This window comes from Plectrocnemia conspersa, unplaced genomic scaffold (assembly GCF_051122295.1).
Source record: "Plectrocnemia conspersa isolate PC_06_02 unplaced genomic scaffold, ASM5112229v1 ptg000002l, whole genome shotgun sequence".
NCBI classification, from domain to species: domain Eukaryota; kingdom Metazoa; phylum Arthropoda; class Insecta; order Trichoptera; family Polycentropodidae; genus Plectrocnemia; species Plectrocnemia conspersa.
Genome location: NW_028277166.1, coordinates 20,910,268 through 20,923,415, shown reverse-complemented (window position 1 = coordinate 20,923,415; position 13,148 = coordinate 20,910,268). Strand labels below are relative to the sequence as shown.

At 29.9% G+C, this 13,148-nt stretch overlaps 1 protein-coding gene across 2 annotated transcripts in view; it reads left to right on the top strand.

Moving 5' to 3' along the window:
* Positions 1–13,148, top strand: part of Cht6 (Chitinase 6) — a 70,092-nt gene that overhangs the window by 19,761 nt on the left and 37,183 nt on the right. For both annotated transcript variants that reach the window (XM_088181247.1, XM_088181246.1), the window contains exon 2: positions 10,201–10,255. In XM_088181247.1, coding sequence (XP_088037373.1) covers positions 10,201–10,255 — 55 coding nt within the window. The remainder of the gene's footprint in view (positions 1–10,200; positions 10,256–13,148) is intronic.

Below are 13,148 nucleotides of genomic sequence, written 5' to 3'. Positions count from 1 at the left end.
TATTGTTTATTAAAATGCGGTTTGTATTAATCACTATGAATTATTATTCATGATTGAATTCTTAAGGCACAGTATTTATAGTGCGCCATATTTAGGAAAAATCTTAACGATTAGTTATATATCAAGTGCCTATTTTATTATTTTTTTATTACATATCTGACCATCACGACTTGACAGGTTTCCCCAATGCATTTTATTAGTTTACTTGTTATCGCAATCGTTAAAAATTTTACAATATATTAATTTTATCCCTCAATCTGCATCTAATATTTTTTGTGATTTAAAATAAGCATATATATGATTATGCAATACAGTAGTATATTTGTGACAACATAAGATTTTTTTTTTTATACTGTATGTTTATAATAAATGCGCATATATGAAACTAATAATTATTTTTTATAAAAAAGTTCTAAGCTAGAAAACACGTTTGAGAAAAAATATATATGTTAAACTCGAAATAAATAAAAACAACCAATCAGAAGTTTATTACCACTTTTGGTCTAGTAACGTTGGTTTTATTCTCAAACATTAATATGAAACTATAATTTTAATATTAAGTCGATAGATCAATGGTATAGTCATTGACTAATACCAAAATAATTGGGTTCGAATCTGTGTTTTTAAATTTCTATTGTACCTGAGAGATCGGAATTTGTGATTATTATATATAAACATAATTCCGATCGATCATCACAAATTAGGTTTTCCTAGATTTTTTTAATATCACTGATGAATATCGTGTTGCATAATTTTAAATCGAGTTAAGTCGTAGAAATAAGGTATAAAAAATATATAATAATGAGCTTGTAGAATATCAATAAAATAGTAACGATAATGAAAATTGTATATACATATACACATTTTTTTGGGTTTGATTCAAAAGTAGATAAATGTAAAATGTCTGATATTGGTTATACACTTTACATACCCATGACAAAATACATAGAGCATTTAACCCTTGATTGAAACATTTTATATAAATAATGTGTTTGGAATGTCTAAGCCTAATCTTTTTGTATTTTATTGAAAGGTTATCTTATTCGCATCTGTAACTTATTTTTAAAATATGACGCTAGTTTTTATGGTATTGATTTTAAATCAACAGAAGGTTAAATTTAATTATTATTGGCTATACTGCAAAATAATACAATAAGTTGTAGTTAAAACGTAAAAAAGCTATATGATTGGTGTTCTTCTTTTAAAAAAATGCTGCAAATTATATATATTGAATTAAAAAGCTTGTATCTGAGTAGCAATGCATTAAATACGAAGTATAATTAACCACTTATACCTTTCCGTTTGCCAAAAATTTAATAGCGGTTTTTACTGAGCACAAAATGATAATGTGATAATCCGAATATAATTGCTGTATGATAAATGCGCAATCGTTTAATTGCGTTATGAACGTGTTTGCTATAATAATTTCACGGTTTTTAAACGCAACGTAATGTTAGTCTTAAATTTCGTTTCTCGCCTCGTCACGTGACGATAATCATTTTAAAGTAAATGTGTTTATAAATATCAAACTCAGACGATTCCGTTGCCCAACGGTTTAGCGGTAGAAGCGTCATCAGTGAAAGTGTTACGACAACGGGTAGCAGTTACCCAAAGACAAATATTACGTGTCATCAATAAACACTAAAGATAGAAAAAAGTTGAGGTCACATAGAGGCCGTTGCATAAATTCGATTATAGCATGAAAAAAACGAAAGAACCGGTTTTGGTTGAAGAGAAATGGGAAAAAAATATGAGTAAAACTAGGAATGTAGCAATTCGTCCGTTCCGAGCTTGGCTGATATTTTTATTGCGTAATTTTGCAAATTGTGAACGTTTATGATGGACTTGTATGTATTAAACTATCCATTGCGTATATATGAATAAAATAAACGCACAGTTTATACTGACACTGCTTTTCACTTTTGATTTTAGAGTTAGTTTTTTTAATGAAAATGAATCTCATGCATGGCTGTATGGCGAAATGTGGCTAATTTAACCGACATTGATTGGTTGCTCGTTTAATTTCGCATTCCGTGTGAAGTGTGGTATGTAATTAAGTGTTCCGACTGTCATGCTTTTTAATAATTATTCCTCTTCTATTTTTTTATTATACGTAGTGAAAATGTTCTGAATTTTTAATTTCAGTAAAAAAAAATTTCTTAAGATAAATATTCTAATACTTTTCCTAGCTTTTCTAAGATGTTTTTCTTGTGAAATTATTATATATATTATGATAAAAGAATTGTTCACATTAGCAAATATTTCCTTTTGATAACTGACACACACAGCGACAGATTTCTTTTGAGCCTCAAAAACAGTATTTAATAGCTCGTGAATAAAGAACCAATTTGTAATTCAGTGACATTAATTAACATTAAAAATAATATAAATAATCAAAATATTGATATCAATGTTTCTTAATTTTACTTATACATACATAGTCTACTGTCACTTATATGTTATAATATAAAAAACTTATTCTAAATACTCGTAAAAAATAAAAGTACAATAGTCATCTAGTAAATCTGACAACATTCTATTACACTACCCATATCATCTATCATAATACCTTGTCAGAAAATATCAACTGGACTCATAACTCAGTCGTATAAGCCATGTAATCGTCTTTAATTTGACCTACCACAAATAAATTTGTACGTATCATTATCTTAATGTAATGCATAGAATTTTAATAATATATTTCAATACCGGTTTTGATTTATTATATCAACATGTAACAATCTGTTATTGACGTCAATAGATTTAGTTTGAGTCATGCATTCTAATGGCAAACTTGATTAATTATATTTTTTTAACCAATACTGATTTGTAAAGTCATATCCACATTCATGACTCGCTCATATCGCCTTTTTCTTGGCGCATCAGAAACGAATAGCGGAAATTTATGACCGTTTCCGGTGATGAGCACTTCCGTTTTCGCCGAGTCGGAAAGGCGTAACGATACGACAGACAGAGAGGCGGAGAGAAACGGGTAGATGAGAAAAAAGTGTTCACTTGCTTTGAGAATCACGCGCCGTTCTGTGTGATCGATGCTTTCGACGGTGGCCTTTTAACATTTTTTTGCCCCTCCGAGGAGAAAGCATCGCCATTTTTTATATCCATCATACCTGTCGTTTCATAGTCGCAATCAATTTCTGGAAATTATGGCATTGTGAATTTTTGTGCAATTTACGACGTCACACCGGCAAAAAATTGCGGATCAATGTCACTGTCGAAGTTTCTAACTTATTTTGAAAACATGAGGTAAACTGATATCAAGCTGATATTTTATGTAGCTAGGCTCTTTTATATTTAGTAACGGTATTCATTATTTTATTGAAATTGGATGTAGTGAGTTTCTGAAGTTTCTTAACTGATATAAACATAGACATTTTCAAGGTGAATTTCATCAATTTTGATGTTTATGTGTAACGACATATATGTAAATTATTTCCGTTTCACGCTTTTGCTTACCGCATTCCGTCGTCGTGCTACGACAGAGAATATTATTTTTCGTACAAAATAATATTCTAATAATAATCTTTTTATTAATATAAATAATCAGCCCTCGAGAAAATGAAATGTTGAATGGTAAAAACATATACATATATTGGCATTCAATTATAATCTAATTAGAAATGAATAAGATGACGCGTCTTTTTTAGTCACACAATTACAATGATAATAGGTTTTAAAATATTTTATGATAATATTATGCGATACCGGTTTATTAACTTAATTATTTATATAAGGTCAAACACATCATTAGCTATATTTAATAGTAACGGTAAGGTTCGAACTATGAAGTGAATATCTTCACGCTTGTTTTTTCAAGTGTAACCGAAGAACAATCGGGTTTTAGATACTTTTGACCGTGAAGGACGTCGATTGTCTTCTCTTTCGATTTTGCGGAAACCCCACGACGATTGTTCGATTCCCACGGAACGATAAATCGAGGAGAGCCTTTGAAAGATTTTTAATCTGTCTAGTTGCATTAGAAGAGTTACTCACTTAACATAAATACAATTGAAATCGTAGGCGAACAATCGCGGGAGGGTCGTTTCATTGTTGAGAAATGTCCTTTAAATCCCAAATGCATTTTTGACGAGTAAATAATAAATAATAAATAATAAACATAAACTGTTCAAGTCAACCAAGCGATAATTTTTCAATCAATATAAAAATCGGCATATACCGTGCGAATCTACCCATAAAAACACGATTTTTAATCATACTCATCGATGGTGTTTCTTATTAATAGTTTTATGTACGATATTCACTCTTCTTTTTCATTTCTCATGTTTTACGCACAATGCAACAATAGCTTAGAAAGAAAACATAACTATGTTTTTGATCGAACGTATGATCTATGAGAATTGTTTATATAAGTGTATGTATTATATGTACAGTACGTACTATATATTTTTGTATAACTCAGTTACTTTCTTTTGTAGTGACGCTAATGATGTATATAATTATGACTTTCGTATGCTTTAAAGTCATGTATTATCACGCAGATAATAAATCATAGTTAAAAAAATGTGCGTCGTATAAAAAAAGCTTTCAAGTAATAAAAATAAATTAATCAATCACAAATTTATTATGATTTTTTGTTTGGGAAATTATTACTATTTTCGTGTCGTGTTTTATACATTATATTCAGAAACACAAGAAATAAGTCGAAAGTAAATGAAAAAAAAATATTTTTTATATTATTTTAATTTACGTTTTTTTTATTACTCGTTATTTTGAAACAAGATGGCGGATCAGACTAGATAAAAAATAGGTAGAGATATTAACTGCGGGAGTTCTTAAATTTCGTAATATTCCATATATATTGTATTTATGTATACATACAAATTTTTTCTCCTCCTTTTTCATTGAAAAAATAAAAGATTAACATATTATAATTGAACTCGATTCCCAATTTAATGGCTTTAAGCCAATGAACTGAAAAGCATATGAGGCATTATAGAAAACATTATGAATTCATTAATTTTTTAGTTCTAAAATTATTTGCAATTCTAAAAGTTTAATCTTATGCCTGCACTACACTCTCTGGAAGTTGGCCAAGGTTGGCCAAGGATAGAGAATATAGTGGGTTACTTCGGTCGAGTTCGGTTCGACCCGCTCTAAAATATCTCGGAAGTTGTCTGAGTTTACCGAGAACGGGAGGTAAAGTGGGGGCAATTCAGTCGACTTGGCCAGCTTCGAGCGCTTCCGAACATTGTCGGCAAACGGACCAAAGTCGGAGCTGCTCTTTCGAGCGCGAGCGGTGAGATACTTCCCCCTTCGCTCTCTCGCGTGTTAAGTGACGAGAGTGAGAGAGATCATGATATGGTTTTTCGAAAACTGAGATAAAACGAGTAGCTCGGTTCAATTTCAATGTGCGCGTAGGCGTCCTATGGTTAACACGCACGTCAAGCGCTGCATCGTGGTCACTTGGTCAAGTTATAATACCAAATGCTTATCGGGGACTTCAACAGACTCTTACTGACATCTTTGAATATTTTAGGGCACCAAAAGGGATTAATTATATTTTTGATAGTATATTCTTCTAATAGATATCGTTATTATATTTTTTTTCATATAAAATTAAATAATTAGTGGTACTTGATTTTGTTGAAAAAAATCGTTTCGAATATCCTTATGTATTTTCCTAGATCGGTTTATATAAATGTCACACCATAAGGAATTCTTATTTAGAATCGATGGTGACAAATTTTAGGATAGTCACAGAAGTGGTTTTCGTATTCTGAAGTATCATTTTTATGCCTTATGGCATTTTGCAAAAGCCGACAAAGATTTTGCGTATATTGAATATTTACGACCGAAAAGTTTTCACTGATATTGTATTGGTGAGTGCCCACACAAACTTTTATAATTATCAGTAGCGTAATTTTAACAATATGACAATTTAAAAATTGCGATTATTTGGCACATTTTTTGATCGCTAGCTGTACGTGACAGCAGCCGCCGTGCATTAAACTTTTTAGTTACAGCCCAATACTTATCATCACTATAATATCAGTAAATTAATTATTTAAGGCAAAATTTAGTTGATCTGTAAGGAAAATGTACTTTCTAGTAGAAAAATATAATTTGTTCAACGGAATTAAAAATATTTTAGCTGCTTACAAACAGTATGTTCATTGTTTATTTTGCTATTTTTTATATTTATTTATTGTAGTCAGCGTAATAAATGATTTGGATAAATTTATAAAGTGCTATGATGCACTGTTTCTTAATTTAATTATTTTACTTTTAATTCCAATGAGAAGCTTAGAACTTATTTTACTATTATTATTTTCCATTTTTTAATACAAAGATTATCGAATCGTCTCTCTACAGACATTCAATAGTTATCCAAACGAGTTTTTAACTAATTCGTAATTCCACATATTACATTTTTTATTCTCAAAACCCATATTATATGTATTTATATATCGACATGATACTCGCCTTGTTCAACTTATTGTACATATTTTTGTTATATTCGACAACTTGAGATATTTTTAATTCTTACAATCGGACCTGTTTAGTTTTTTTATTATTGTTTTTTGTACTCAGACATTTATGACCTCTATATTTTAAACATCTTTTTGGTTTTATCTTGAGAAATGCGCGTTACTTCAGGAATACTTTAGTATTGCGCACTCTTTATGATACTCTAGTCCGCAGCATACTAGAAACTAGCTCCATCATTTGGATACCAGGCGTAATGAATCAATGTAATGAATTGAAGCTGGAAAAAGTACAACGTAAATTTCTTCGATATTTATACTTGAAGGAATACGGATATTATCCGTTCTTGTTTCCCAGTGCTTTTATTTTGGGAGCCCTGGGATACGTTTCTTTGTCGACTCGCAGAAGTGTTTATGTAATTAAACACTTCTGGAAATTGCTCAAGGGCATCGTAGACAATCCTTCAGTGCTCGAGCAGCTTCAAATGTGGGCTCCTGAAGGTGGATATAGTTCTCGGTCGCGTCCACTATTCTTGCCTGTTAAGTGTAGAACTGGAGCACTTGCCAACTCTTCTCTGGCCAAGGCCATTTATCTGCTCAATTCTGTCCATAGTAATATTGACATTTTCTCTTGCACTTATGGAGTTTTGGTTCAATTCGTATGGGACAATGCACACCTGTTGAGGTGATTTGTGTCTGTTGTTTTGTCTTGTTTATATTTGTATGTATTATGATGTATTAGTACTTTTGACTATCGTGACGCATTAGGTTTGCCTGTCAGGTCACGATGGTTATAATTTTAATAAATAAATAAATAATAATAAATAATCTTCGTTAATCATATCTTAACATTGTGATAAATCATCTTAAATATATTTAGTATCATAATCATAACATTATATTTAAACTTAGACAATTTTTAAAACTGCTGAACATTATTCCGATTTTTTGCATAACAACATCACACATTTTACAGTTTTCATTTGAAAGACCAAATGAAAATTGTGAAAATCACATAACAAAACTATTTCAATTAAAGCGAAAATGTTTTTGATTGATATTTGGAAAAAATGTATCAAAAGTATTGTTTAGACATTAAAAGAATACGAAGAAATATTATACACATATAAATATAGAGAAACATTTAATTATTTTTCTGCTGTGTTATTTGAGTCAATGCTGAATTTAGAACAGGAAATTTAGAAAACATTAAATTTCTAAATTAGTATGAAAAATGTTATATATATTATTCGCAAATGTAACGCACGACGTAACACCGATCGCATATCTCATAACTAAAAGCAGAAAAATTTTTCTCCGTTTATGATTACTAGGTTTAGACAAGACTAGATTTTTTCACTCGCAAACCTTGGCTTTGTGAATATTTACATTTACCGCTTAATTATTTCGCAAGTATGACTTTTGCGTAACAAATAGTGAAAATCAATAAATTTGATTAGTGTTAAACAGTGTCAAAGCGCACTTAAATCGCTGTCTCCTGTTGAATTGTGTCGGATTACTGTTATAATAATTTCTTGAGGAAACGCTTCAATGAAGAGTCACGCACGTTGAAAATACGAAAAAGAAATTCATCATTACGCCACTTTGTTACCATTGTTGTGTTTTTTTTCGTGGACTAATTACGTAACGTTAATAATACGGTAAAGACCGTGCTTAAACAATATACATTAACGAAGTGCCATTGTGTCTGATATGTGTGAAAAATTAAGAGCGAAACTTGTGATATTGATGAGGATGCGCATTGAATGCATCCGCATATCGTATCGAAGATAGTAATGTATTCATAACCATTTGTTGTTTCATTCATTTAGCTATGCGTTTGAGGTCGTTAACTTGTAATGTGTTACGTAGGTATGTAATACACATATGTGTTTTATGGTGTGTCTTTATGTTTATGGTTAAAGGTATAAAGCCACGATTTTATTAGCTGTTTTATATATGGAAAATCAGGAAAGTTTCAATCGTATAGGACCAAATTTATGCAATCACATAAAATCCATGGATTGAAATTATTAGTGTTTAATAAAACATATTTGTGAATTGGGGGGAATCTCTTTGCCATTGTCTAATAAAAATCTTTTTCGTCTGTATAAATGCGAAATATATGAAATTTCTAACGTTGTCATTCTATGGAATGCGTAATACAGGGATTCCGCTTACATGATGGGGTAAACACAATCAACACATGAAATACTAGATTGAAATCTATCTGTAAATTAATAACATATATTTTAGTTAATTATATATCTTATCGTGCTATATATATAGAATTTACATTAAACCATTGAAACAAGTTTCATTTAACCGGCGAACGAAACATTGCCAAAGACTTAATATTATAATAATTTGTTTACCGGTAAATTTTCAAGGAAGTCTGAACGAAATGTTTGCTTATCGTAATTTCCTATAGTCAGTAAAAAAACTTATATTGGCAAACAATGTTTTCGAAAAATAAATTAAAAAATTCTGCTCCTTTTCTCACTACCTGCTTTGAATGTAGCTGTAAATTTATCAGATCTTAATCGGCGTTTGTTTTCATAATCATAGCGATTAGAAACCACTTTAAAATATGTAATTTTTAACAAAAAATATTTTATAAAAATTCTTAAAATTTTACGAGAAATTATAAATCTTGAGAAGAAACACTGAAAATTGTGTTACAACGGGGTAAATACAATCAACACTTATTAAATAATAGACTGTATAACTATAAAACGGTAGATTCTAAATTAGTAAAATTGACAACGTCGTTATTTTATGAAACGCGTAGTCTGGGGATGTTGCGTTTAGTACTTATTTGCCGTAGCTATGCGCCTCTGTTCAAACAAGGTCCACGGTTTTAATGAAAGTGTTAACAAATACCGTTTAATAAACGTTCGCTTTGATACGCAATATATTTTGTTTGTTCCAAACCGAAAGCGAAGTGGTGATTGTAGATGATTTTCTTAAGAATATATATTCCTGGTGGAAGAGAATTCAGAACGCTCATATACACTTACGTATTGGGGAAAATCTAGCGTATATTTAAATTCTTATTTTATCTAGCCATGGTATGTTCATTTTATTTATTTAACATGATATTCATTCTTGATATTATTAAAATCTGTGATAATCGATCGCGAGTGAATTTACTTTATATTATTTGTGAAGTAAAATATGGTTTATATTTATTGTAAAAAAAGCTCTATTTATGAGTTATATAGAGCAAAATATTTGTACCTAAGTAAATGCTTCTGTTACTTTGATTAATTTTTGCTGAGAGTTGTTCTTCAGCAATACATTATATTATATTTATCACACATTATTTTGTAGGGACTTTTTCACACACTATTTATGTGTTCAAAAGATAATAGGCCAAGAGAATGAATATGATGGTTTAGTATCTATTTTATTATTATTATCTTGCTAATATACCATTTATAATAAGAACAATTTTTCTTCAGAGTTTGATGTTATAACTATAAAATAAATTATATACATATACATTTTTTTATAAATATAATATCACACTCTCTGATTTTATAAGTAAAAACAAACTGTTTTTATAAACTACAACATTAATTTCGAGGAGTTTAGAAATGCTTAGGAATAGGTTAATGTACTATAAAAATATATTCATGGCTATCTTTATTATTTTAGTGATATTTATAAAACTTTTTTCTATGTAAATACATATGTCTTTAATATTTTACTTATACATATTTTTTATTTACAGAGAGGCTTAACGATATGGCTGTTCATCTTCAGCGCCGTATTGGCTGCCAGATCAGGTATACCATAGTTTGTCATTTTCTCACACCATTTCAAGATTTATATCGCACCGTCATTAACAAGAGCGATTGTCTTGTTACTGCAATTTGTATATTTTGACGAAATAATTAAGTAAACGAACCGTTTTGCAACGCGTTAATTTAACACAAGTGCTGTGACTTAACTATAATTAGCTCAACTTGTGTTCTCACCGCGACCTAATGTGATTTTTCCCACAGTAGATCATTTTTTTACTATTCAAACAAACGTTTTGGATATCACTGAAGTAAGCGTTAAAAATTGTATGATAGGCGTATGTGAGAATGGTATTAAATCTTTTTGATACCTTAAAATGTACATGGTATATGTCTTGATGAATAATGATAGTCGCGTCTAACGTGTACAAATCATCGCATCAAAAAGTTGCGATTTTTTTTATTAATAATAGTCTTTAAATTGTCTGTTTCATTTTTTTTATATTGGAGAATCAATTGTCTATTTATTTTTATTATTATGCAAATATTTTCTTTGAACATAGCCTTGTTTTAAAATCATTGAATTTAGAACGTACATACACGTGAATAAAATCGTTTATTTGCATAAATGAATGCCTAATGCAAAAAGCTCATGCTTGACAACAAATATGATATATACTGTTATCAATTATTATTTTTTATATATGTGGATGCTCTAATTTTCTGATTTTGAATAACAAGATTAATATAAAAGACAATTAATTATCCTTCCTGTTTATTTGCAAATTATGGATTGTCCTTCTTATTTATTTACTGATTTTAGATTATCCTTCCTGTTTATCTTCCAATTTTTACACATAAGGTCACTTATATATTATGTTATCTATGTTTTGTAGTTATGTTTTTCTTTATTATAAATAAACTAAATATTTATATCTAATAGAGTATGATACTTTTTAACAACAACTTTCTTCAATCAGACAAGGTTCAATATTGCATAACTAGCTAATTGAATTCTAGCTGTTCTTTAAGAATATTTATTTCATATACTATACTTATTTATTATTATTATACTTCATGTGTCATAGAATGGTACTCAAATCTACCTTTTATCATAAGTAAATTTTATCTTTAAAACATACACTTGCGATAAATTGGTTATAAACTATATTCTCAAAAACTTGTAGTAGTGTATTCGTAAAAAAACTCACTACACGTCGCTTGTATCATCATATTTCCGTGAAAGAAAAAGATTTGTCTTGAGAAAAGTTATGCTTATATCGTAATATTACATTTGCAGAACTAAGAACTAATTTAACTATATTTTTTTTAATATTTCTTAATACCATATGTTACTTAAGAAATAATTAGTTAATAATGAATTCTGAAAGTTTATGTCTATTCAATATAACAACAACTAACAACAAAAAATCTTTTTTTCACACCACTGTGCCTTATTAGCATTTTATCTATATTTTTTTTAATATGTCTTAATACCATAATTAGTTAATAATGAATTCTGATAGTTTATGTCTATTCAATATAACAACTAATCAAAGTAGTACGTGTTGGAATGATATGAATGTTAGAAAGACAATTCAATCTTTGATCCTTTCTCTAGGTCAATGTTTTCGACCATTATATTGACCACACATGAATGACAGTTTGCGAAATTTAGATCAAAACGTGATGCTGTAGAATAGATACACAAGATCTTTTGAACGAGTGCATTTGCTCGCCTTGGACGATATGTGGTCGTATAAATTTAACGATTTTCGCCAATGACAACCTTGATGGCTTTTTAAAATGTCAAATGACTTTTTTCCTCCTCGAGTGACGGTCAAGCCTTGCGAACGAACCATTGTCAATTATTTCCTCATGTCTTTACATAACCCAATCATCTTGCGTAGTTCGATTTGAATTTTAGAAATCACTCCGACAAGACCTAAGAAGCAATAGGCACTAGCTGTAATTGGAAGATTCTATATACGACACAAACCGGGTATGGCAGAAAGTGAAAACACTCGTCTTCACCTCCGATCTTGTGTTATATAACAGACGGCGGCAATTTTGCCGTTTGGCTGACGAAAGACCTCGCCTCGTTGACCGATTGCCCAAAATATGGACCTCAAACAGGTGTCTGGTGCGCGTATTTTTTGTGGGTCAGAGCATACAAGTTTACCGCCGGCGATCGAATCACACTTTTACGTCATATTTATTATTTATTAATAATTGTAAATAATTTTGTGTGTGTCAATATTGACCTACATAGTGGCGGAATTTTTGACCCATCGAACTTTATTAATGGTGTTTACGAAAAGGTGTGTGAACGATTTTAAGCTAATTAAATGGTTACGCAATCAGTTTTTTAATACATAAACACTAGCCGACATAATGTAATTTATAAAATCTCCCAATCGAATTTGATCATAGCAAAAAAACTATTAATAAAAATATAGGTATTGCATTCAATGGCTTTATTTTCGTTCAACTGATTTTAGATTGTCTTTTTATGTTTGTTGTTTGCATATTTTATTATATAACATCCAGTGTTTTTGTTCGAGGAATTTCTGTCTCTGTGACACTTTGTTTTTTATATGATTTCAATTTATAGCACAGTGCTCCATGTTTGATTTAATTTTGGTTCTTGAATTTTAATTTGTTGTCATTTTATAGTACACGAGATTTTTCGCCATACTTCTGATTCTACGCAGTAAATAGTTCACGATTCAGATTCAGTTTTTCGTTTAATGGTATTGGGTAATGTAGACGATTCTTTTATCTTCGTCTTTTGTGCCACCAAGTGCTTTTTATTTAGAAAAATTATGTTTTAGTAGGTAGCATATTCATATGATGAGTTTCATCTTCATGTTGATCCAAGATTTTGCATCTCTGAAAGCGGTTATTTTTGTTCGAATAATTTTGTATTGTAGAGAGA